The sequence below is a fragment of the Tachypleus tridentatus genome, chromosome 6 (assembly GCF_004210375.1).
Source record: "Tachypleus tridentatus isolate NWPU-2018 chromosome 6, ASM421037v1, whole genome shotgun sequence".
In the NCBI taxonomy this organism is placed as follows: Eukaryota; Metazoa; Arthropoda; class Merostomata; order Xiphosura; family Limulidae; genus Tachypleus; species Tachypleus tridentatus.
The window spans coordinates 62,544,427-62,570,884 of NC_134830.1; the positions used below are offsets into that span (position 1 = coordinate 62,544,427).

The 26,458-nt window shown below is 30.1% G+C and overlaps 1 protein-coding gene across 5 annotated transcripts in view; it reads left to right on the forward strand.

Annotated features, from left to right (window-relative positions):
• LOC143252674 (sphingomyelin phosphodiesterase-like) overlaps positions 1-24,286 on the forward strand; it is a 36,422-nt gene extending 12,136 nt beyond the window's left edge. For all 5 annotated transcript variants that reach the window (XM_076505169.1, XM_076505173.1, XM_076505171.1 and 2 more), the window contains 12 exons: positions 1,287-1,654; positions 5,032-5,226; positions 7,022-7,186; positions 7,672-7,899; positions 9,385-9,554; positions 10,670-10,780; positions 11,295-11,375; positions 13,959-14,046; positions 15,406-15,488; positions 15,927-16,119; positions 16,382-16,566; positions 17,879-24,286. In XM_076505169.1, the coding sequence (XP_076361284.1) occupies positions 1,325-1,654; positions 5,032-5,226; positions 7,022-7,186; positions 7,672-7,899; positions 9,385-9,554; positions 10,670-10,780; positions 11,295-11,375; positions 13,959-14,046; positions 15,406-15,488; positions 15,927-16,119; positions 16,382-16,566; positions 17,879-18,002 (1,953 nt within the window). In that variant the 5' untranslated portion in view covers positions 1,287-1,324 and the 3' untranslated portion in view covers positions 18,003-24,286. The remainder of the gene's footprint in view (positions 1-1,286; positions 1,655-5,031; positions 5,227-7,021; positions 7,187-7,671; positions 7,900-9,384; positions 9,555-10,669; positions 10,781-11,294; positions 11,376-13,958; positions 14,047-15,405; positions 15,489-15,926; positions 16,120-16,381; positions 16,567-17,878) is intronic.
• Positions 24,287-26,458: the final 2,172 nt, after the last annotated feature.

Below are 26,458 nucleotides of genomic sequence, written 5' to 3' on the forward strand. Positions count from 1 at the left end.
ACTTCATTAATACCAACCTTTAGCTTTTACCTATTCAACTACAACTTCAAGTCAAATTAATGAGTGTTTCTACAACCCACAGCTGTGTGATTTTGCTTAACTAATTTTTTTGTGTAGAAACCTTATCAAAACTTGTACACAAGTTCCACATCTTTACTTTCATCGAGATAACAAGTAACATCCATCTTAGGTGAATGGGTTCATCCAAAAAAATTGTTTTTATAATCTGGTATCTATGTTTAATTTATATCTTATTTCACTACATGCAGGGTTTTTAGGGGTAGTATCCATGATTTCACTATATCATTTCTCATTCATCTCTTCTGCCAATTGAGTGGCTTGTAACAATTGTATGTTAAAAACTCTCTATTACTGAAACTGCCTTATAGTAATCCATATAAATTATACCTCTTGATTTTTTTAATTCTTTTTTTGTATTTACTCCTGACAAGTTGCAGTTTATCCCGTATGTACAGAGCCATTAATTAAGTCCAAGTACATCTGTTGTCTAAAACCCTTTAATTTAAGGTTTCAGTAATGGGGTTATATCTAAAAGAAATGTGTAAATACTCAAAATATGTCAAAAAAAAAAGTTATATTTTTTAGAAAGATAAAATTGAAGTGTTATGATGTACAAAATAAAGGTATCTTTTGGTATTTAGTGTTATAATTGTTTTGTTTTAATCAACAAATAATTAATGTCTAAGACTTTCAGCTGTCATCATGGTCCACTTTAGTTCAAAAGTTCTTATGGCAGAAAGATATAGATCTGAAATGTTATTTTCATACAACACTATTTGAAATCTGTAAGGGAGTAATTCAGAAACATTTTTAACAGTTCTCTTCTGTCTGGTATAATTGTTATCACGAGTGTTAGGCCTATTGCTTTTGGCACCTAGCACTCTAAATAGTGTTTAATACTTTATCAATTTAGACTTTAAGGTAGTGGAAGAACATAGGATGTTTACTTTCACTGTAATGAAGTACTATTAGAACCTGTACATTTGGATCATTTTATGTATGCACATGTAACAATGTCAACTATTTTTTTTTATTGTGTTTCAAGACATAATTTGAAAAAGTGTGGAGATGCTTAACATTTTATATAGCTGTGTCTCAAACGTCTTTGAGAAGAAGTTAAGGCATAGAAAAAATAAGTTGACTATTATTTTAGGTAGTTTTATGAATGAAGTATCAGCCTAAATTCTCACATATAGAAGTTATATGCTTTCATTGAAATTTATGTATATAAATATATGGGTTGTACTTTTGGCTTCTACTTTCAGGTATATCTGATTTCTAAAGTTCAGTGTGACACCTGCATATGGACAGACTCAAGAACTTTGCAATGACTAATTACATAAAAAGAAACCACTGGGCTATCATAAGCTTATGTCTTCTGCTACTTTGTACTATAGCACCTGGAGCTCATATATCAGTTCCTCTCAGTGTGTATGCTGATTTGAGTCTTTCTTCTGATGTGGAAGAAGGAAGTAAGGTCCCACCAAGTAATGATCTTTCTTCAACTGTTAATCCTCATTTGAAGAAAATACCATCAGCAACTGATGAAATTCAAAAGTGGCATGCAAAAAAGAAAGTTAATGTTTTATTGGACCTTTGGACTCGTATATCAAGTCCTTTTGATATGAAAGAGGTTAGAAAATATATAAATATAACTATTTTCATTGTATTTTAGTAATGAGAGTCATTCATGCAATTCTTATTATTTAATTATTTTCATTGTATTTTAGTAATGAGAGTCATTCATGTGATTCTTATTATTTAACTACAGTTTGCTGAGTTTCATAATACTCTTACGTAAAATTGGTTTGAAACTGTGTATTTTGCAAATTTTCACAGATTCTAGCACAAAAAACATATCAAAGCCTTTCGAAATTTATATATTTAAAATGGCTGTAATGGGTAGAGAAAGCACTAACAGATGAGTGAACAATGTTTCAACCTCTCTACCAAAAGGAGCATAGTACACTCGTGATGCATGTGATTCTTTCTGTGCAGTTCTTCCAAATTAACACTTCTTTTTGGACACTGTTTGAGTTTGGACATGCTCTTTGTTTTTATTTATTGCTGCATGTTCAACTTTGTTTTCCTCAAAAAGTGGCTATTTTTCAACTTAATTTAGTTTATTAATTAATTCAAGTCACTTTCAGCACTCGAGTTTGGTTAAAATTTTCTATGTAATGCATACTGAAGTTAATCTTACCACTTTGAGGGACATAGCAGACATTAGTATTTTTCTCAGGCCTCAGGTGCAGGTGACCTAATGATGGATTATATGCTTCTGTGTGTCAGGAGACCAAATGTTATGTGGTTTAGTCTTAATCCCTGGACTTTGCCATGGCTTCTACTGAAAGTGTTGAGCCTTTGCTGGCTGATGAGGATTTTGCTCTTTTTTTATGCCTTTAGAGTTTGCTGATCATTCTTATTCCTAACCTGGAGAGTCTCCTCGGGCTTATTTGGTCTTCATTGATTTTATGTCTCATGATTGTGTTGTATTATCTCTGTGACCTGTTTTTTTTTTCACCTTTTCTTACCTTTGATGTGTGAATGACCTTCTCAAACTCTTGATTTTTCCTCTTTCTCCTAATATTCTGGTACCTGATTGACCTCATGTTTATGTGAGAGGATTGACATGTTGTGTCCCCAAAGACTTTTGATTATTTAAACTTTGCCTTGTATCATGCTGCCTATGTAGTTTTTAGATCAACTGTTACTAAGTTTGGGGCTAGCTCTTGAATCATATGCTTATCTTTCACTTGCCTGATATCCTTCCTTGTTTCTTACCCTTACCAACTTTTTAAAGGTTTTTTTTTTACATACACCTCCTTTGAAGCTCTCCACAGAAGTGCTGTGGAGAACTCTTTAGAGATACCCTTGTCCTTGCCTTCTTCACTTTAACCCCACACCTCATTCTTGGCTTTGGCATTTACTACATAGTTTCTTTGTGGTTGGAAACTTAATTTGTGATTGGGTATTGGTTTGTGCCCATTTACCCTCAACATCTCTTGATTTATTTATGTTTTGTATGGCCCCATTTCTGGGATGTAAAATATTGATACTGTCCTGGATATTATCTAGCCTTGGGTGGCATTGGTCCACCAACATTCCACCTTTCCAAATATTGTAGCTCATTTTTTCCCATCAGTTTTATATTCCTCCAATTCCCATTTCTTTCCTCATCTCTGGTTTCTTTTTTTTCCCATTTTCTTCCCATTCCTTGAGATCCTGTGATTTATCAGCATCTGTCAGTAGAGGTTTGGGTATTGCTGTTGCAGCAGGTAATTGAACCTGTTTCCCATATGTTAAGAAGTTCTAATCCCCCCCCTTTTTAGTTGTCCCAAAGAAAACTGAGGATTGGTAACTGGTTATTGATTTAACTCACTTCAACTGCTTTAAATCATTATTACAGTCCATCATAAAACCTTTTCTCCCCCTGAGATAGTTATTTTTATTGGGTTGTGGATGACATCATGGTATGTTTCTTAATTTTATATACATTATTTTCAGTTTATCCATCTTGGGGTGGTTAACAATTTTGGGCCCTTTTCTTCAGACTGACCTTGGCACCTTATGTGCTTTGTTGCATTCTTTGGGCTTTTGCATGGCATCTCTATGTTTAGGCACTGCAATTTCATTAGTACAGGAATGGCTGGCTTATTCTGGCTCATTCCAAATGAGAATCGGCCAATCCTACTTGGCAGCTACTTTCTGTAGTGGCTCGGGTGGGCTGGTTTGTTAAATTGGAGAATTCCTTCCTCTGACCCACTTCATATCTTGTCCACTTTGAGGTCTATTTTGACACCAATATCAGTTGAACACTGCCTTCAACTTTATGATTTAGTTCAATAGAATTTGTTCACCATGCTTCTTGGCTCTCTAACTTATTGCTTATGAGGTTTTATTGATTTTGGGGATGTGGTCTTCCTTGACATCATTGATCCTTCTCTGTCATGCCAATATGAGATCCCTTCAGTGGGCACTTCACAAACAATGGAATCTTGAGTTAGAATTTTCCTTTGACCCCCAGTTCTATTTCTTGTTTCATGCAAAATGATCTGCATTAGTGGCTGGACTAAGCTCATAGACTGGCTGGTGTGAGATTTCCTTCTCTGCATCCAGGTTTACATCTTTTTATGAGAACACCCTTTTGAGGATGAAGAGTATGGGTCAGTCACTGGGGGACTCTGAGCTATTGGTCTGCAGACAAAGCTATTTGCATATCTTTCCTTTAACTTTTGTTTGTGCATTGAGCCTTATTGGATCTCTTATTCCAGACTTCTGCACATCACATTTGCCTTATAGCAATATTGGTGTGGGGTGCTGTCAGTATTTTCATAGATCTTCTTTTGCTCCACAAAGTGGGCATTAGATCCCCTTGTTTTGAGGGACTTTTACCATTGGTGGGGTTTTCATTATGCTTTTGCTACAAGTCTCAACATCAAGTTGCCTCTATTTTGGTCACCTGTATCTCATCTGCTGGCTCTGGCAATTAATGCCTTTTGCCTAGATTGGCCCCAGAAATATTTTTGTGTATCCATCTATCTGATTACTTTATTGTGTGATTTTTCTAGTACTACTCCTTCTCTAGTCCACCTGATTGCTCCCTCTTGGCCAACTCAGTCTTGTGTGTATTGTTTTCAGAAAATTAAATCTCAAAAGATGTTAAATGTTCTATCAGAAATGAACAGTAACACAGAGCTTGTGTGATTATTTAACTTTCCACAGCTATATAGGATGCAACATAATGACTTGTTGTATGTAATATTATGAATAGTTTTGCTCTTGATTGGTTTAAAACTTGTGTTTTCTTTTATCAGTGAGGAAATAAGCACATGGGTTTGTATACCTCCATATAAAATATGTTTGATAATTTGTTATGCATTATACATTTTATAACCTAAAAAAAGTGTATGTTGTTATTTTCAATTAAAATATTACTTGAAGGCTAAGAAAATAATCTGTACTAATACTTGTAAAAATAAATATACAATTATTTTTCATGTTCTGTAGATAATATCTGGGTTAAAAACTGGGAAACACTCACCTGTTACATGTTTCGCATGTAAATTTGGAGTATCTCTAGTCCAACATATAGCAGAGAAAAAAAAAAGTGGAGATGATATAGTTGCTCTTGTGAAAGTTTTGTGCAATTTCTTCAAAATTGAATCAGCTCGAGTCTGTCAAGGAGTTACCCAAGTGTTTCAAGTAAGTCTTTATGTAAACCAGTAGGCTTTACCTTTTGTTATATAAGTCTTTATGTAAACCAGTAGGCTTTACCTTTTGTTATATAAGTCTTTATGTAAACCAGTAGGCTTTACCTTTTGTTATATAAGTCTTTATGTAAACCAGTAGGCTTTACCTTTTGTTATGTAAGTTTATGTAAACCAGTAGGCTTTACCTTTTGTTATATAAGTTTATGTAAACCAGTAGGCTTTACCTTTTGTTATATAAGTCTTTATGTAAACCAGTAGGCTTTTCCTTTTGTTATATAAGTCTTTATGTAAACCAGTAGGCTTTACCTTTTGTTATATAAGTCTTTATGTAAACCAGTAGGCTTTACCTTTTGTTATATAAGACTTTATGTAAACCAGTAGGCTTTACCTTTTGTTATATAAGTCTTTATGTAAACCAGTAGGCTTTACCTTTTGTTATATAAGTCTTTATGTAAACCAGTAGGCTTTACCTTTTGTTATACAAGTCTTTATGTAAACCAGTAGGCTTTACCTTTTGTTATATAAGTCTTTATGTAAACCAGTAGGCTTTACCTTTTGTTATATAAGTCTTTATGTAAACCAGTAGGCTTTACCTTTTGTTATATAATAAAATTTTCTTTTTGTAACAAAACTTCAAAGATGTCTTGCATTAAATAAAAATATGAAGTAAATGGTACAAGAAAATTGTGTTTTGTTATTAAATGAAACAGTTATAATATTAAATGGCATACAATAATAAGTTGTAATTATGTGTATGGTTAACTTATTTTTCTTCAGTATCTTCCATTTTTTTCCTGTGATCTCTACTAATCCATCAAAAACACTTTGCTAAATTGAAAATTGATTACTAGATAACTTGGTTCTGTTGTTTTATGCTTGTGGTTTAAAACCTGAGTAAATCACTTTTTGTTGTCTTGTTTATATTCTTCATTGGTTATGTTGTTGGTCTTATGAAGAGTGACTTTTAAGTGTAAGTAAAACTGTACATGTAAAAGAAATGCATTACTATTAAGCTACAAAAGTTACACATCTCTCTTGACACATGATGTTCCTCATTGATACTGTAAGAAGTAAACGATAAAATTAATTTATCTAATAAGAAGTATGGATACTAAGGCATATGAGATGAACATACAAAATTAACGTTAAAATTATGTCTTTATTGGGGTCTTTCAGGTATTGTCGTGTGTATGGACTTGTAATTTTCTCTCTTTTAGTGTTTTTTATAGTTCCAGTGAAAACATTCAGTGGAAATTAATACAGTGTATAAAATAATTAAAAGCACATTTGTTAATCTATAAATAATTTATGTAGACTCATTTTAATGTTTTCTTTTCAATCTATTATAGAGCTAGCTTGATTTTGATCTTTTTTTTTTTTCAGTTCATCTTAGAGCTAGCTTGATTTTGATAATTTATGGAGACTCAATCTTTTCTTTTCAGTCCATTTTAGAGCTAGCTTGATTTTAATAATTTATGGAGACTCATTTTGATCTTTTCTTTTTAATCTATTATAGAGCTAGCTTGATTTTAATTCCATAATGAAGGTACTGTTAAAGTGTAATAAAAATGTTTTATAATATTGTGAAATGTTTATTTTTGGTTACTGCATGATTTGCATTTGTACCAAATTCTTTTTGTGTTTCTCTGTATGTACATGTGTGCATTTCAGTTAAACAAACTTCAGCATTACCCTGAGTCAATAAATTCTGACATTTCTCTTTATCTTGTTATTTTTTAAATTGTTTGTGTTTGGGTATATTCGCATTTCCTTTTTTTTCTTTAAAGGGAGAAGTTCTCTATGTGTTTGAGCGATTAGTGCTCAGCCCTCAAGAAGTGTGTGGACTAATTCTAGGTGATACATGTTCTCCTGTTTATAATCCATACCATAATTGGACTGTTCCATTGACTCCTTTTCCTAAACCTCCTGTTAAGCCAGTTCCACCACCAAAAGTATGTAGTTGTGAACAGACCATTATTTTTTTTAATCTTTTGCACATTTTCATAATATTATCCTAATGTTCTGTTTTGTACAAAATTTTAAATATTATAATTTTCAGGTGTTTTTTTATGGATAAATTATGTCTGTTTTTGTGCTTTAATAAGATACAAATTTCTCTTGTCTTAAATATTGTTTTATCAAAATATATCACATTTTTGAGAATGAACTGATTTCAGAGTTAGTTAAAAAAATAAAATGGGGTTCAGTTAAGGTAACCTGAATTTTTTGTGGTATAAAATATCTTAAAAACATTATTAGTATTATTGTTAAGTTTATGATACTGGAATTTAGTACTAAAAGGAGTGATGTGTTGGTTACTACAATGTTGATGTTATTACTTCACAAAAGTATATTTATGTTGTATTACGTGAGAAAGTTAAATTAATTAATTGTTCTTAATTTTCTAGTAGGTGGTTATGTTGAATTTTAATTTCAGACTGGTGCACCAACAACACGTGTACTCCATTTATCAGACACACACTTTGATCCGTACTATAGAGAAGGCAGCAATGCAGAGTGTGGAGAACCATTGTGTTGCCGAATTGCTGATGGACCTGCACCTGATCCAAGTAAAGCAGCAGGAAAGTGGGGAGACTACCGTAGTTGTGACACACCCTTGCAAACTTTAGAACATATGCTAAAACATATAAGAGACAATCACAAGGTACTGAGATTAATGTATGTCCAAGTGTCCTCTTAAATATTAAAGTTTAAAAGCTGAATACTTTTTGTTTTTGGGAGGGAATAAGTAATTTTGGATAATTCTACAAGCTTTACCTGTGTGAGATATTTGAATATCAAGTTTCAAATGTCTTATAACATGACTGTGGATGGATGAAATGATTTTACACAACTCACAAAAAGATTGTTCTGTTAACTTTGGATTTAGTGAATTGCTCAGTTTTGGTAGTGTATGAAAGAGAAATATGTGACACTTAGAATAAGAATTAGTTGTAAACAAATGCATGTATTTGTATATTTAAGAATATCATAAAGTAATCTCCTTAAAGGTGTACTATTTAACTTTTAACAAAACAGAAGATAGAACAAATTATTACCTAAATGTATTAAAAAATACCAACTCCATCTGTACATGATTTTTATTTTTTGATATTGAAAGTTATTGTGAGGTACCAACTGCATCAATTTTAGTGAAATTTGGGAAAGGAACTCTAGTGAACCCTTCCAGTAATGAAGTTTAAAGGATAAGTATATGGCTGTATGGTTTGACTTTGGCATCTATTCCAATTTTTATTTCCTTAGTGCCATGAATGAGACCTTTACTATACTAGGAGATTGGTAACAAAATCATTGAAGCTATATGAAAATGACACTTAATAGTATTTTTCAAATGCGTTAGATTAAAGTATTAAAAGACTGTTAGGTGCAGAAACACTTTTAAAGCACTGTATACGTTGCCTCGCATTACAAAATACTGTACAAAAATGAAATGCTAAAAATAAGATCATCACATGCCCCTGTATATAAACAATTGTATGATATTAAGAAAGACAAAAACACAAAATGTAAGCTGTTAGGTTAAGCTTAAAAAGCAGAAACTTCAAAACCAAAGAGAAAGAAATATTAAAAGCCATGAGAAAAATCATATGATGTTTATAACAATTGAGAATACAAGAAATAAGGTCAGGAATTGCTAAATAAGTTTGGGCAAGTTGATGTCAAAGTATTAACTTACAATAGTCTTTGATTTTTCTTTTATATCTATGATTTAGTATTATAGATATTTATGTCATTAAAGAGATAAAAGTTATTGTTTTCTATTTAGTAATCTTTGATTTTTTTTTAATTTTAATGGTATGAAAATGAAGTCTTTGTGGATGTTCTGAAGGTGAAATCATCTTCCCATCATTGATTTCTGACATTTGTTGTTTATGTTGCCTGAAATAATTTTCATCTGTATGTGAAAATATAAGTAATTGATCAGAATTACTAGAAGAAAAAGGAAAACATTTAGTGCATTTTAGCCATTTGGGTTTTTTTTATCCTAGTGAAGATTAATTAGCTGAGACAATGACCATTATTTTCTCATTTTTTTACTCTAGTTTTAACCTTTTCTTTATAGTTTCAGAATTTATCATGTTGGAATTTTTAAAATGTATTTATATTTTTCATGTTAATTACTTTTCAGGTTGATTATGTGTTGTGGACTGGAGACATTCCACCTCATGATGTGTGGAACTCTTCTCAGTCAGAGCAGATATCTCTCCTAAAATCTGTTACTCAGTTAATGAATAAATACTTAAAGAATATTCCTATTTTCTCTGCTATTGGAAACCATGAAAGTTCCCCAGTTAATAGGTAAATGTTTCCCACTTTGCAAGAATTAGCTTGAAATAAACCATATTTTCAGAGGTATACAAATATATTAAAATCTTTTTTTAAGAGCATTAAAATTCTGTGTTTAGTTATTAAAAATCTGTAACACAACCATTACATTATTGAATATTTCTGTGACTTCTTTTTTTTATTTTTATAATGATCAGATGTTTTTTGTGTGTGTGTTCATTTAGTATCTCAGTTCATTACACTTATAAAATAATGATTTAAATGAACTTCAATATTACAATGTACCAATGTTGTTTACAAGAATTTTATAACTTGGGTAACATATTTATATACATTTAATAATACTGTGTATTGTATGTCCATATAACTTCTTTGCAGGGTGTGGATGGGCCTTCACCAAAATTGGTATGGAGGCTCATTAGGTCCATGTGAGGATACATACAAATATTTAGTTTTGCATTTGGTGTTTTTATGGGTATTTTTTGCATTTTTTTTTAACCACTCCATCCTCTGTTGTTCCCCAGTAGGACAGTTGTAGGTCTTCAGATTTATAACACTAAAATCAGGGGTTAAATTTTCCTCGATGGACACAGTAGATAGTTCAATGTGGCTTTGCTATAAGAAAAACACACACATGCATGCACGCGAGCGAGCTCTTGCTCTCTCTTAGTCTGACGTCTTTGTTGTATTTTTATATATGTTATAGAAAAGTTAGTGTTATTGTTTCATTATAGAAACATTGCAGGCTTATCGTTTCATATTTTGTGTTTTGCTGTTTTTTATGGGTATTTTTGCATTTTGTACAACTGCATATAAGGGAAGCAACTTTTCATGTCATAAAATAATCTTTCATTAATTGTGAATTTAGATAACTTTCATTCAGGGTACGTGCAATCCAACTAGTTCTAAACAAACTTGTGCTTGTATATAATTTGTATGTGTAAAATTATTATGAGTAACTTTTCATCATTAAGGAATCAGATTGCTATCTTTTTTTAATAGATAAAGTAATGAAGGTAATGATGAATAACTAAACTTTACCTAAAACTTTATTTTTGAAAAAAAGAAAAGAAAAAAGATTTTAATATTAGAATTTCATTATTTTAGTCCTTTTACTTTCTCACAAGCTTCCCAATGCCCCAAATAACTGGGAAATATGACATATCCTGGCTGTATGATGAAATAGCAAAAACCTGGGCACCGTGGGTACCAAGAGGTGCAGAAGCCACAATTAAGAAGTGAGCATTTCAGACTTCTTCATGTGACAACTGTGATGTACATTTTTATACAAGCTTTTAAGTATAATTGTGCTGTCTGTCAATATTGGTTGAAATGTTCACATATGCACTTCAACCAGTGAAAGATTATGTGAAATATCTTTTTTTTGTTTTAAATTTTGTAAATCTGTCGGTTGTAATATTAAAATAAGGAAACTTTTGAGATCACATTTTTGTAACACAGTATTACTTATCTAATAGAATGTTCAGATGTAATTATTATAGTATAAAAAGAAGCTTAAGAGATTAAAAAACTTTTATTTAAGTGTGTTTAACCTGAACTTAAAATTTCAATAAACATTGCATGTGTTAGTAAGTATCCGATAATGGGTTACTCCTAAAATATTTTTCTGTAATTAACTGGCTTACTAATTAAAACTGTGTAAGTAAATCTCAGTTTTTGGGTAATGGTTTCTCAGTAGTCTTATAAAAATTTTTTTTAATAACTATAGCCATGTGTTACTTTTATTTTAAGGGGTGCTTATTTCTCAGTCAAAGTGAACCCTGGACTTAAGATAATTTCCATTAACACAAACTACTGTAATAACCAGAATTGGTAAGTACTTTGTGATTTTTTTTTGTTAATTCTTAAAATGGAGAATGTTTAGTCTTGTTTTGTTATTACTGTCTGTGTGCTTGACAATTTTGAAAATTTAGGAACTTTGTAACTTATAACTGTAAAATTAATGTAATTTAAAATATAACTTTTTGTGTGTTCATTACACACTTTATGTATATAAGTTACATATAACGTGCACATATTATTGTACACATCTTCAAACAACCTTTGAATGAATAGAGTCATACAAAAAAGTGCAGTTAAGAGCTTGTTGGTCTATGTACTTGTGGTCTTATACTATATTTCCATGTTTCTTTCCTTCATAATTTGATAAGATCGAATTGTTAGGATTGCCAGTGCACAAGAGTAACCCTTTCCATATGGGTCACAGGTCAAAAGCCATGTCACCAAGTTAGTTGACTCACCATTAAAGTTTTAATGAACTACTATTTTATGAATTTATATTAATAAGTTTGTCAAACTGTAGATTATAATTGAAATTTTCATATTTTGTATAATTTAATTTATTAACTTAAAAGTAAATTAAAAAAACCTGAACATCAATTTTTATGTGTCATGTGGTATGTTGAATGCAGTACTGGCTCATATTAGATGTTTCTGATGTCAAAATACAAAGTCTATAGCTTTGTATGAATTAAGAATGGGAATTAATGATATTGAAAAGCTAGAATATAAAATATGAACCTCACATCTTTCTATTTGTCGAGATATTGCTCATGAACTGAATCAAACACCGTGGTCTCACTCACTACTTTCCATTTTTAGCAACAGTCCCTTACATATATTTCTGTATATAACATTTGAATAACCAGTTGAAAGGTCAATGTTCTCCAAGTGGTTTTCTCAGTCATATTCAAATATAACAGTGTCTCTCTTTCTTTCCAGACAAACCTTCATGCTGGTAAGTTGAGTCTTTAGCTTGTTTGAAATTTAGTATTTTTTTAATACTCAAATACTGCTTTGTTACTAAACTTGATAAATTATAAAGGAATTCTATGGTATTAATATCAAACCTAAAAAATTTTGTTTGGCATCTTCCATGTGTGAAATTTCTTAAGGCATAGAAAACCTGCGACAAGCGGCAACCCAAGTACAAAAATCATAACTGGAAGAGATAATTGTTTGATGGATTACTTCTTTATTGTTATATGTTTTAAGAAAAAGAAGTTTAGAAACTTGTTTGTAAATAGTAATAATGTATATATAATGTATTATAACTGAAATTTGACTATCTTACAAAATACTAGTTCACTAAAACACAGCCAAAGCAGGTCACTTTGTAAAAGTCAGTTGGGTACAGTAACATGGGTGCATGTGCATCTTGTCATTGTAACTTCTGTGATGTAGGCTAGCAATAGGTGAAAGGTCAATATACTAAAAATAATAAATACTATTTATGCATTTATATATGTACATATAAATGTATAATGTTATGACATTTAAGCTATTTAGACTAAAATTTGTGTTGTGGAGTTATAATCTGTATTATATATTTATTTTATTTGCTAATTTTTATGTTTGTTATGAGATCAGTCAAATCTACTGAACACTTAGAGAGATTCTGATTCAATAGTGAAAATAACAGATAAAATATGAAGTTTTGCTAAAAAATATTTAATAATTGTCTGGAAGTTAAGGAAATTTCACATGTGAAATTTGAGAGTTTTCTGATGCATAAAAGTATTTTTGATCTTGAAATGAAAATTATTCTGCATGTTAAGTAGTCAACGTTCTGAAAGAAAAAAAAAATTGAGAAAATATTTAAAAAATCTTAACACTTAATTACAAACCTTATATTTTCATTATAAAAGATCTGTAATATTTACCAATAACCTACGAAATTTTATGAACCTATGTATACATTATCAAAAATCATACTATAATTACTGTAATGAATATTTTTGTGGTTATGAGTTTGGTGGAATCCACTCAGACCGTAATGAATGGTTTAACAAATGTAATTCCAACAATGAGTCTGTTTTTTGTTTCTTTTTATTACAACTAACTTGTTTTTAATTGTTTAGCTTTGGAAATCATTACATTTTAAAATATGTAAAACCATTTGAACATATCCTGTATGTTTAATTTTGGTTATTGTAATCAAAGTAGATTATAAGCTACCTTTAATTTATTATAGAAATAATATAATTATAAAAGGAATTAAGATAGTTAAACTTTGCACAGGAATATTTTTTGTAATGACCCAAAGGGAACAATTTTAGTGTACTACAGACAGATATCTAGGACTTGTGTACTGCTATTTTTTGAGTACATATCAATTTCAAAGATAAATCTTGTTACAAGAATTTTGTGTTTTGCATATACTAAAGTTTTGGTGTTTTAAAGCTAAAGAGGCTTTGTGGTTAAGATTTACATTTCTGGAGCAGAACTTGATTCAGTGCTATAATTGAATGACATGACTTTTTTTCGTTTTGATTTTTATCTGATGAAAGATGTAAAACAAACATTTTGTAACATAAAAGCAACATGCATATAAACTAATAAAACTGATCATTGACACAAGTTATTTTTGGTAACTTTAAAACTGTTGCTTCTTAGGTGGTTACTGTTAAATTCTACTGATCCAGCTGAAGAACTACAGTGGCTTATCCAAGAACTACAGGCTTCAGAGCTGATTGGGGAAAAGGTAATGTTAGCTATTTGTTAAATACTATCTAAGCTGTCTAGATCTTTTTATATGTGTTTCTAAATAAGCCTAAAAGACCTTCATAATACAACATGTGTTCAGTATGTATTTTGAGCATGTTTGTAAACAAATGATCAGTGTCAGTGATGTAGTTTATAGCTGCAAAGGAAGCATTTAGTTCTTGAATCTCAGACTATTTCATTATGTTTTTTTAGAATTATTGTTCATAGTTTTTGGTAAAATATACTATTTGACATCACAGACTTTTATTAAAATATTTAAGGTTTTTTTATGTACCTATGTTTGTTTCAAATCAATATTCTGTTTGGCATTTTGATAAAATAATATGTATTAAATGTAAAAAGATTGAATATAAGATATTTTGTCATAATAATTGTCAATGTTCAGGGATATAAGTTACTCACACACCCATACAGTCTAAACATTTTAATGAATCAAGATTAAATAAATTTAAAAATGTTTATGGATTTAATAACAACTCTCCCTCTTAGAATATTTTGTAAGTAATCATTCTGTATATGTTAGGATGTATTAAAAAACATTTGAATTATGTTCACATTCTGAAAGAGTGGAAGCCATTAAAAGAAAGCCAGTTATGGGTTATCTTTTTTTTTTACTCTTAATTGTGAATCTTGTTATTATGCACTAGGCATGACCAGGTGGTTAAGATGCTTGACTCAAAGTTCAAATTTCCATCCTTTCAGCCATAGTGACATTATAATTTTATGGTCAATCTCACTATTTGTTAGCAGGTGGTAATGACTAGCTGCCTCACTCTAGTCTCAGTGCTAAACTATGGGTGGATAGTGCAGATAACTCCTAATTTAGTTTTGCCCAAAATTAAGAAATAGACCAAAACAAAACATATTATTATGCAAGAGTCTTGATCGGATGTCCTTAACAGGACTTGTTTTCTAACATTACATAATATTTTACTAGTACAAAGCTGATGGTACTTGTGGTATGTATTACTTCTAGATATTTTGTCTGATGAATTTTCAGGCATTTAGAGTCTTTAAGAATTAGCTATGTAATAAAGTGAACTCATGAAAGCACAGTCTTAGCTGAATATTGGGTTTTCCAGATCATGGTCATGTAACAGTTATTTCTAATAATAATGTACTTTATGTTACAGATGGCTTTCAAAACATTAAAACAACAACATACACTTTTTCTATTTCTCTGGTATGTTTTTATTTTCCACATTTAAGTAAAGGATTTGTAAAACTTGTGGTATGCTACATTTTAATACCATTGTAGTCAGAAAGGGTATTTGTATCAATATTTAAAATGTCACAATGTTGAAAGAATTAAAATAATTTATTTTCGCATGATAAGGTTCACATCATTGGTCATATCCCACCTGGTACAGGAAGCTGTCTTCAAGTTTGGAGTCATAACTACTATCGTATCATTAACAGGTGAGATGTGTATACATGTTTAATGAAACCTGTTATTTACCTCTGGAATCTGCATGAATGCATTCTTATGTACTTGCACCCCATTTGTCTGAAACCTATTATTTACTTATGGAATCTGCATGAATATAACTGTGTATGCTTTCGAAAAAGAAAGTCATAATAGTGATAAGACTATTCAATGTAGTGTTAGTTGTTTGAAATCCAATAACAAATTCTTCCTTGGCTTTTTGCAGCTACATTTGACAAATTTATATTTAAAAATTTAAAATTAAAATTAAGATATGGCTTATGTGTACTTATCCATGGAAGTAAACTGGCTTTTTTTCTAACTGAAAAGATTCAGTTTTGTTTCTTATTAAATATTTAGTGACATAAATAATACACACTAACCTTTTGATATTTTTCAATGTTCAATGAATTAATTATTATTATTTCCAGGTTTGAAAGCACTGTTGTGGCTCAGTTCTATGGTCATACTCACAGTGATGAATTTGAAGTATTTTATGACACAGAGACCCTCAAACACCCCACAAATATTGCCTACATTGGACCCAGTGTAACTACATTTGGTAGTGGGAACCCTGCTTTTAGAATTTACACAGTAGATGGAAACTATGCTGGTAGTTCCAGAGTAAGTATGACTTCCTTCTTATTCAATGTATGGCAGTAATTTGGTCTGCAAATACATATTTAGTTGCTAAGCAAGTACAATGGTGTGGAGACTGAATTGTGAAGATAAAAGAACAACACATTAAATTATTCCATATTTGAACTGTTACTATAGGATAAAAGTACTAAAATGTTTGTTGTGTGTGTGTGTATATATATTCCTTTATGTAGACAAACACGTGTGTGGTTATTGAAATAATGCAACAAAAAATGTTTCATATTAGGTTGTACTAGATCACGAGACATATTTCTTAAACCTTACTGAAGCAAATCTGTTTAACCAACCTACATGGAGAAAAACATACTCAGTCAAAGAACACCTGGAAATGAAATCTCTTCTCCCTCATGACTGGAATACTCTCATTCAACGTTTTGAGTCAAATGATACCCTGTTTCAACGGTTTTATAGGTAAGTTCAATATTGATGTACTCCTATAATAATAATATTTTGTATGTAAAGATTTAGGACTTCTTTTGTGGTTATATAAGTGAAAATCATTGGCACTGTATGGTTATCACTGTCTGCCAGCTTTAACCCATTACCTATGGGTTTTATTTAATTTTGTTTTAATTTATTACACGATTCCATGATTTTTGATTAAAGCTACATCTGATCATCCAGTAGTGTTACTGTTATTTGTAGTTGTCACTATTATCAACAGATTGCCCTATGTCCTGTGGTAGCCATTTTTTTTCTTACCAGGACATAACCTAACCTATAGCATGTGAATGTTTTCACATGATAGTTCTTTATCATTATCCTTAGTAGCTAACAAGGTTGTCTTGTTTAAGACAAACTTTTTCAGACTGTAATAAGATTTTGATGATATTATCTAGTACTAAACAAATTCATAGCTGTGGCAAAATGTTTAATCATAGACATAAACATTTTATATTTTAGCTAAAACTTGATATCTGCTTTATCATAAAGCTATTTGTATACCTGTATTTAATTTTATTATTTTCCTATAGAAAGCAAAGTTTATTTCTTTTCATAAATGATAAAGATGTATATTTTGTTGTACTCTTGTAATGTTTAAACTTTCATTCATGGACAGGTAGAATTTGTTTTCTGCTCAATATTAAACTCTTTATTATTAATTCCAGTAAAAAAAACAATGTACTTGTACACTGTTTCTTTCTTGAATATTCTTGATTATTTACTGTAATTTCATCAGAAAATGTATTGAGTAATATGGAAGTACTTGTTTTAACGAACTAAGTAGAATTCTCTAAAGAAAAGTAACCTTCTAGTGACAGAGAAATAAATGTGCTTATTGTGTGAATACTCTGTTTATTTGATGTACATATTCTACTCATATACAACAATATTCCTTTACAGAACCTTTTTGTTAAGAATAAATTTTAAGTGGTATGTGTGTATCAAATGAAATTTCAAAATATTGGTTATAGAAAAGAGCTTAAGTGTGTATTATAAAAGTATAAATTAAATTTCATTATTTGTGAAGTTAGTTAAATATTTGCTATTGGTTTGAAATAAGCTTGTAACTATGATTTTGTTTGTATGAACTCAAAGATACATAAATGAAAAAAACTAAGTCTGTATTACCTGTTACTGTTTGCTTTCATACAGTTTTTCATAGTTTAAAACACCACTTTCTTTAACGGTCAAAATTCGTTTTGGTTGATGTAAGTTGTTTAGCAAAATCCTCCAGTCATTTAATTACTTGGAAATGTTAATTTTTTCTTCTCATTTGTAGATATTACAGAAAGATGAGTGATTACCACAATGAACCATGCATAGGAGACTGTAAAAAATCCATGCTCTGTAATCTTCGATCTGGTCGTTCTCACGATCCATCCTTGTGTAATGCTGGCCAGTAAAATACTAGAAAACTTTAGTAACTGTCGTTTAAAAAAATTGTCCCAATTTCTTTTAAACTACTTTAATGATTTATACTTAAACTATAAAACAAAAAATGTGCAAGGTTTAATTAACTGGTAAACTAAATACAATATTTTTTATGGAGTGCTATCTTAGAATAAGGAAACTTCTTTACTCTTAAAGATTATTTTATATAGCTATGGTAAAAATTATATGTTGTGTAATGTTTGAATCACAGATATAAAAAGAGACATTTAATAGCAAAATATGAACATACTTAGATTTGAATACCTTAAGTAGCCGAGTTAAATTTTGACCTAAAAATCACTTTTCTCAGATTAGAATAATGTGTAAAGTATGCCTCTGCAAGTTTTAAAATAATTCGTCTGAATCTCTTCCATCCCATTCACACTCAGAATATATGCAAGTATAAAATTACAATGATTACATTGTTAGAATGATTGTATGTGACATTGATTAATAAGAATTACTGCTTTGTTTGCTATGTTAATTTATTACCATGTTAAACTTGTGTTAGGCTAAAATTACTTTATGTTTTGTTTTACAATCCTGCTGACCTCAAAATATTTATTTTAAGGGGGAAAAAATTAATTTTCATCATTTTTTTAAATTTTCAACATGGGATTTCATGTTTCTGAGTGAACATAACAATCTGATTTCCATTTCTTTTTAAATTCTGAGGTGGCATTTTGGTTGAAAGATAATAAACTAAAAATTGTATAAGGATCATAAAATGATTGAACATTGTAGTAACACACATTATAGTATTTCGAGATATTTGTGCAATTTTTACGTACAACATCAACCACAATCTTGAATGCATATTTTTACAATGCTGCTTTTAAAATTGAAAAAAAAAAAAGATTAATTATGGTATTTTTTTATTGTGCTTAGAGGATTAAACAATAGTGCATCTTGTGAGTGACGTGCAAAATGGTGGTGTGGATCTTTGTAATTATAAGCAAAACTTTTGTTGTGTGGTACTCAATACAAAAAGTTAACTTAGATATACCTATTGGTGATTTGATAGGCCAAATACTGAATGAAGACAAGAATGTTGTGGTCAGGGGGTTTCAGGCACCTTAAATTACCTAATATTACTAGTAACTGACAGCAGTTTCATTGTATTCATTTTCCTCCTACGACCCCTAACATCATTGGAAAATTTTTGTAAAACTTAAAAATATCCTGGCATTATTTGACCATTTGTTCCAAGTTTTACATTATTCTTTTATTTTGTTAGTACATGTCAAACATATTCTTAAAAGAGTAATTTTTTCCATAATAAATGTGGTCAATACTTGAGCTGTATCAGAATGCCACCTCAACACTTATTTTTGTAATTTAAACAACATTCTAAGACATTTTAGAATTTTTTAGATAATAAATAAATGATTTTTTAGAGTAAACTATGTTCAAAATTGAGTGTATGAAAATGTATCAAAGGACATCATTGTTGTAGCATTGCCTTATTATGTTACAGCCGACTACTGCTGATTGAGCTCAAGATAATTCAAGGTATTTTTGTATATTTATTAAGTTTGTGTGGAACATCTTTTATAGACACATTTCTGTTTAGATATAACTTTCTGTTATATTACACAAACTCTTATATTTTGTTTCAAATCTGTATTGTATATACTTTTCTTTTGTGCTGTCACACCTCATATGCAATAGATTATTATTATTTATGCTCTTGTATCATACAACTACACTACAATGCTGTCAACTAATTAGTTTTTCCATAACAACAGTGAATAAAATGTTTTCCAAACATAATTCATAGCTTTTGAATGACACCTAGTTTTTAAACTTTTTTTAATAGTGTTAATTTATTGTTTTAACTTTCTATTTTCATTGACTAAAAAGTGATAGAGGTATGCTATTTTTAGTATCTTTTAATTATTCTTAAAATAACATAGTTCTTTGCTTTCTGAGGATTCAAGCACTGAAAAACGTTATTGATAGAGAAACTTAAATGTTTTTAGTTCAATAACAACAGTTGCATAATCACTTTTTAAGGTAATATATAATGCTACATAATTCTGTATAGTTTCCAAAGTACATTTAATTATTCTTTTTTGTATTTAACGTGTTAAGATACAAGTGAATACTGACACATATATTTGTACAAAAAAAGGGAAGCAGGTCCTTAACTTATAAACAATTTTTATAACTCATTTATATTTATGCTGCTTATGTAATGCCTTGTGATATGGTTTCAGGAGAAAGTGTTTGAAGATTAAGAGTACTTTGACCATTTACATATTTGACATGCCATTATTATTTTCTTAATTTTAATTTTTATTACCTCTCACATAAAAATGGATCTGGGATAGTGTTTGAAATGATCCTTGTCAAATTTGAATGGAAAGGTAAATATGTAGTAACAGGTATAATGTACTACTAATGAGATAACTTTTCAAGGTCCTAATTTCTAAGTAGTGACCATTAATGTTTTTACACTTGTAGACTTTCTTTGTTAAGTTTTTTGTAAGTTTTTTTGCAGAGAAAATACATATTTATTTACAAATCTGATAGTATCAGCTGGAGAAGTGGTAGATGAAGACAGTGATTTTGTTGTGACACTCCTATGACAGAATATGTGGTCAAAAATATTAATGTGTTATCTGTATAAGATATTCATTTGAAATAGCTCTGGATAACCTGCTCATCAGTTGATTTGAATTAGAATAGTTATTACTTAAATATGAACATGTTTGTCAAATATCAACAGAATCCCTGTCTTGGTGAAATGCATTTTGACATGCCACTGGTTTTGTATTTTTAAAAGCATGGATGTGCCCTTAGTTACATGCTTTATATGTAGTCTTGAACATGTAGAACTTTTGAAACCATGATATAGTGACTCTAAACATAGTTCCAAACATCTTATGACTGTTGACAAGGAAGAGGTGGCGTAAAGGAAATTGTGATATCGTCAAGATGGAAGGAAATACTTACCATGTGCTTAAAAATATTTTTCCACAATGTAGATTATGGTTCACAAAAAATATTTTTTTCACCTTTTTCTACAGCAGCAGTGATTTTGTAATAATTACTGTATGTACTTAAAAACTAAAGAGTTATTATCCCCCCAAAAAAACAACAACAAAAAAACATTAGATTGTGTCTTTGCCACATTGCTCAATACTATCATCAAACTCATCTTTGAACAAAAATAACTGATGAATTTTCCATCATGTTGAAAATTCTAACTTCCCCTTCTGGTCCACTCAATTCATTTACTGGAAAAAAACATCCAAAACACATTCATGACATGTAAAACAAGCATGTACTCCCTGATGACAATGGAATCCTAAGTTCTGTAAAATGGGTGGAACATGGATGCAGTAGCCATTGTACTTTTCTTTGTTCTAAACCACTAATGATGTTAGTAATATGTGCTGTAATTTTCGTGTGTCATTTTTATTGGTCTAAAATGTGACAAGAACCATTTACCAGTACCTGTCAAAATGCTAGGTGACTGATTGACTGACAGTACCTGTCAAAATGCTAGGTGACTGATTGACTGATGTTTCATGAAGTGCTTTATAACAATTAGAATATTGAAGATATTGGGAAACTAAGTCTGCTGTGGTGCCTGAAGTTGGAACTTTGCATAAACTAAATCTCCATACAATATTTACTACCAGTATCGTATTCTTTTCTAAACGAAATATTCATTCTCCCTATGCCTATGTAGCATTGGATGTTATTACCATAAACATGTTATTTAGAACAGGATATTTTTGCTATTGTTTAGACAGATTACTTGTCAAAGATTGTCTGTACCCATTAAAATTAAATTTTTCTTGTTATGCAATATTCTTTTTGTGATACTCAGGATTTTAAATAATAACACCCATCTTTAACTGAACATTTTAACATGTACATAAAAATGGTCATATTTAATTTTGACAAACTTAAATTTCATTAACATAATTTACCTTTTAAGGAATAATAGCTGGACTATATTTAAAATGTACACAATACTTTACTCTTATTTAAAAATGTCAAGTTCATTAGTACTTTCTATTCAGTTTGATAAACTAACTCTTCATGAATTGTGTGCATGAAGGTACAGAAATACAGTACAGATAAATCCAAATAGAAAGTAAATCTCACTTTTTTCTTATGTTTGTATTTCGAGCACTAGAAATTTAGTGAATACGAATGTTCCATTATGTGTACCCCAGTGTTTCAACTTTAAGTCAGAAGGCTTATAACACTAAAAACCAAGTTTTGATACTTGAGATGGTTAGAGATAGCTCATTGTGTAGTTTTTGTGCTTAACAGCATTATATGTAATTAGACCTTTAGGTTTTATGTACTTTTTACCAAACTTGCTGCAACCTTATTCAGGTATCCACAGAATAAATCTCAAAAGACCAGTTGAAAATGTTAAAGATTCAAAATTATAAAGATGGTGTAAAAATAATTAACACTGTTTCAAGTGTTTTTGTAACCAGTGGAATGTGTTTTTTTTCTTCTTCAATTATTTATGAGAATTTGCAGGACAAATACTGGTTATTGAGCAGGTAAGAGTTAAACTACACAGCTTGTTGGCCGGTCTTTGAATGACCATTATGTTCTCAGGTGATCTTGGTAAACAGTTACATAGCAAACTGATAATAAGAAAATATACAAAGCTTGACCACTTGATGCTTTTTAAACTATTGTGCTTGAGATCCAGTATTATTTCTCTTTGAGTTAATATTCTTGTATATTTTGTACAGTTATATTTGATTTTACATGGTTTAAGAAATCATTCCCCATCCCCCTCTCCAACCGTGTTTTTGTAAAAGTCGTACATGATGATTTGGAGTGGAAGTGTATATAATCTTTAAATAACGTAGTTGTTTGTCAGTCAGTTTGTAATACCTGTATACTTGAAAGATCATTCTGTTTAGAATTTTTTGTTAGATCTTATATTTCGTCCTGTTATCTGATGTTACATTCAAATCTTGTTTAGAAAGATGTGACTCTTTTTGGTTAAAACTTGAATTAAATTGGAAATTTATAATGAATTTGATATTGATTTCTAGCCAAAGTTTGTGTTAATTTTTGAATGAGATTATTAAGAGAAATAGAACTTAATTGCCAAATTTACATGTCAGGTTATTCTTTGCAGCACAGTTGAGTTACACAAGTATGTAAAAATAATTTAGTATAAAAAAATCACTAGTTATGAAAATATACTAGAGTACTTTGAGATCTTATACAGGTGTGTAATATTAAGCTTATACAAGTGATTAAATTGATTTGTCTTTTTATAATGGCACTAGAATTTTGGAAATTGGTTGAGAACCTACTAAACACTGTAATAAATCGTTTAGTAATGAATGGTTTAGAAACTTTGGTTTCTAGATTGTGTAAAGTTATTATTTATATTAACATGAGTTTTATAGAACAGTATTTTTTCTTTTAATGTGCTTTTATTTAAAAAAAACATTGAGACTGTTTTAATTTATTCCCATGATTATAAAATAATTGTATACTCGAGTGAGAGACTAACATCAACTGTTGATTTTAGTTGAGCCATCAATGACAGAATTCTGATTGTCTAAATTAGCTTTAGGTGGTATAACTTGTTCATAGTAAGAAATACATGTTAATACACACTCATGTATGTATTATGAACCTAGGTTATTAGTTCTCAGGTACAGTTTCCAAAACTAAAGGAAAACTTATAGATTTACATGAAAAAAAAAAAGCTAGTGATTACATGGAATGGTGTGGTCGTATCAGAATCCAAAAGATAAATTTAGTGATCTTTGACAAAATGTATTAATTGTACCTTTTTGGATATAAAGACTTAAAATAATATGTTAGCACTTAAACATTCCAGGTTTGCTTCTGATATTTAAATAAATTGTTGAACTTTTAATATTTTCTTAGTGGATTTTAAAGTGAAAGTAAAGATGAACTGAGAAAGGGAATTTAAAAAATATTGTTATACTTTCTCTAAATGTAATATCTCTCCCGTGTTTGTTTTCTCTTCTATGTAAAATATAATCAATTTCTGAGATGTTGAACTTGCACTTTTTAAAAACGTATTAACTTTTATGATACATTTTCTGAGTTTAGTAATATTTTTCATTTACAACGTATTTCATGTTTTTGTGCAAATACAATTCTTATTCCAAATATTATGTTTTACGTTTTATTTAAAAACTGGTATCTATAAGATTATTAGACTATAATTATTATGGAGAAACATTAAAAACTGCTGATTTCATAATAAACTATTTGAATGCAATTTTTTCTTGTAATTGTTTCTTCAGAAAGGAAAATATATCTACATATAGTTAAAAATCCACGTTATGCAATAATTGTAGTAGACATTATTTTCAAAGTTTATATGAAATATAATACAGATTACAAATATTACAATAACTTGTGTAAACGTCGTATGCTAGTTTATTCTGTTACAATGAGTTAGATATCAGTAGATATTCCCTGAATACAAGTGCAATTACTATTGATTTGTGACACGTATCCAGTTATTTGAGAAATGACAACACTACTAATTTTAAAGCTGTAGTTGTTTGGCATGTTATAAACTTTTATAACGGGAACACATTTACCTTATACTACACATTGTAACGTACAGGTAATTAATTTATCGTTGTTGATTCGTACACATACAAATGACTCGTTTCTGCAGTTGAATGCTCTTACTGCCAGATAACAGACTACATAAACATGAAATTATTTTTATTGATTCTTTAATTGAACAACATTAATTTCTAAGTAACATGCCCGTTTATAACTCGCCAGATATACTTCGTAAAATATTTTTGTACAATACAGACCTATTTGAGTATGAAATTACAGAAAAAATTGCACCGTACTTTCAGAATGCGTGCAATTAAAGGTTAATGTAATTGAAACTACGAGTACTGTGTATTTGAGGTTGGTGTTAATGGACGTTGGTGAAGTAGATGAACATTTATTTACTTTCCTTGGAGGTTAAAGATGGTCATTGTGGAGGTGAAAGGGAGTTGATAACCCTTCTTTATTGGATTGGATGTGTTTGGCGATTATCCGTCATATAAATCCTGCAATTAGAACAGTACCCGAGAGGAAAGAGTGAGCTTACAACAAGGAACGGGTGTGTTATACAGAAACTAGTTCCGGAAGATTTGTCGGAATGCGTAACTAATATAAGGAAGCCACAGTTAATAAGTTTCTTTTTAGGTTTTTAGAGGAAAAAAGATGCAGATTCGAACACATGCATACATTCTGGAAAAGGGGTTAAATCACCATATTTTAAGTTGTTTTAACTCGGTGACTGTTGCCTTGGTATAGGGTACGGTCTGCCTTTGGTAGTTGAATACGAGTGTGTTGGATCTAGCGTATGGCTCGTGAATTTAAAGCGACTGCAGTCAAAGGGTTAATAGTAATCTTTTAAGGATGACTGTTGTTGAGGTATCATTTGGAGCATTTGTCAAATGAAACTAGTATTGATCAAAGTGAAAATAAAGAAAAACTGCTGGCTTGCCCATAATGAGAGGAAAAGCATCAGGGTAACCATCATGAGCGTTCATGGGGGGACTTGTTCCCTCTGCCTGGATTATCAGTTTTGCGTTTCCCTAGGTAACGTCCATGGCAGTCATGACTTCTAATGTGTACTGTTTAATATATATATGTGTGTATGTGTATTGTGTTTGTACATTATTATAATTGATTTTACCCTGCTAAAAAACAACAAAAAACATTAATTATTAGTCCCATAGTCAAACAAGTAAGCAACTATAACTGCTAAATGAACAGTTTTGATGTTATTATCATGTTTAACCCTTGGCATTATTTTTACAATATCGATTATGTATTCATAGGTCACCCTATAGATTAATATACAGATTACTTACGGTGGACGGGTGGCACATTGTATAGATTTGTAACAAACTGCTTTTGTATGTAAAGTTAAGGAAGAAAAGCCACTCGGTGATAAATAAGTTTATTCCATCCCATATTTTAAGCCGGAAATTGAGCATAATTATTATTATTGCTTGCAGGCTTTGTTAGTATTAAATGCTATTATTATATTGTAATTAATATGAGGCACACAAAACGTGTATAATGATTGTAAAACGTTTTCAAGTTTATAAAACACCAGAAAAATTCGAATAATAAAAAATTCATAAAAATTAATATATATCTCATACATTATTTAGGAAAAGAACAGACATTAAATATAACTATAATAGTTTCGATACATTACATTTCCTTTTTGTTACATTATAATTAGAACGTGAAGAAAAGCCATTTTGAGGATTGGAGTGTGTAAGTTTGCGATGATTTTATTTCAAAATTATGTCATTAACAATAAAAGTTAATAAGGTTATTAAAAAAACAGTATTCATACCACGTATAATGTTACCTATATGTAAGTCTCGCACTGTGTTACAACAAACTTTTAATTCTG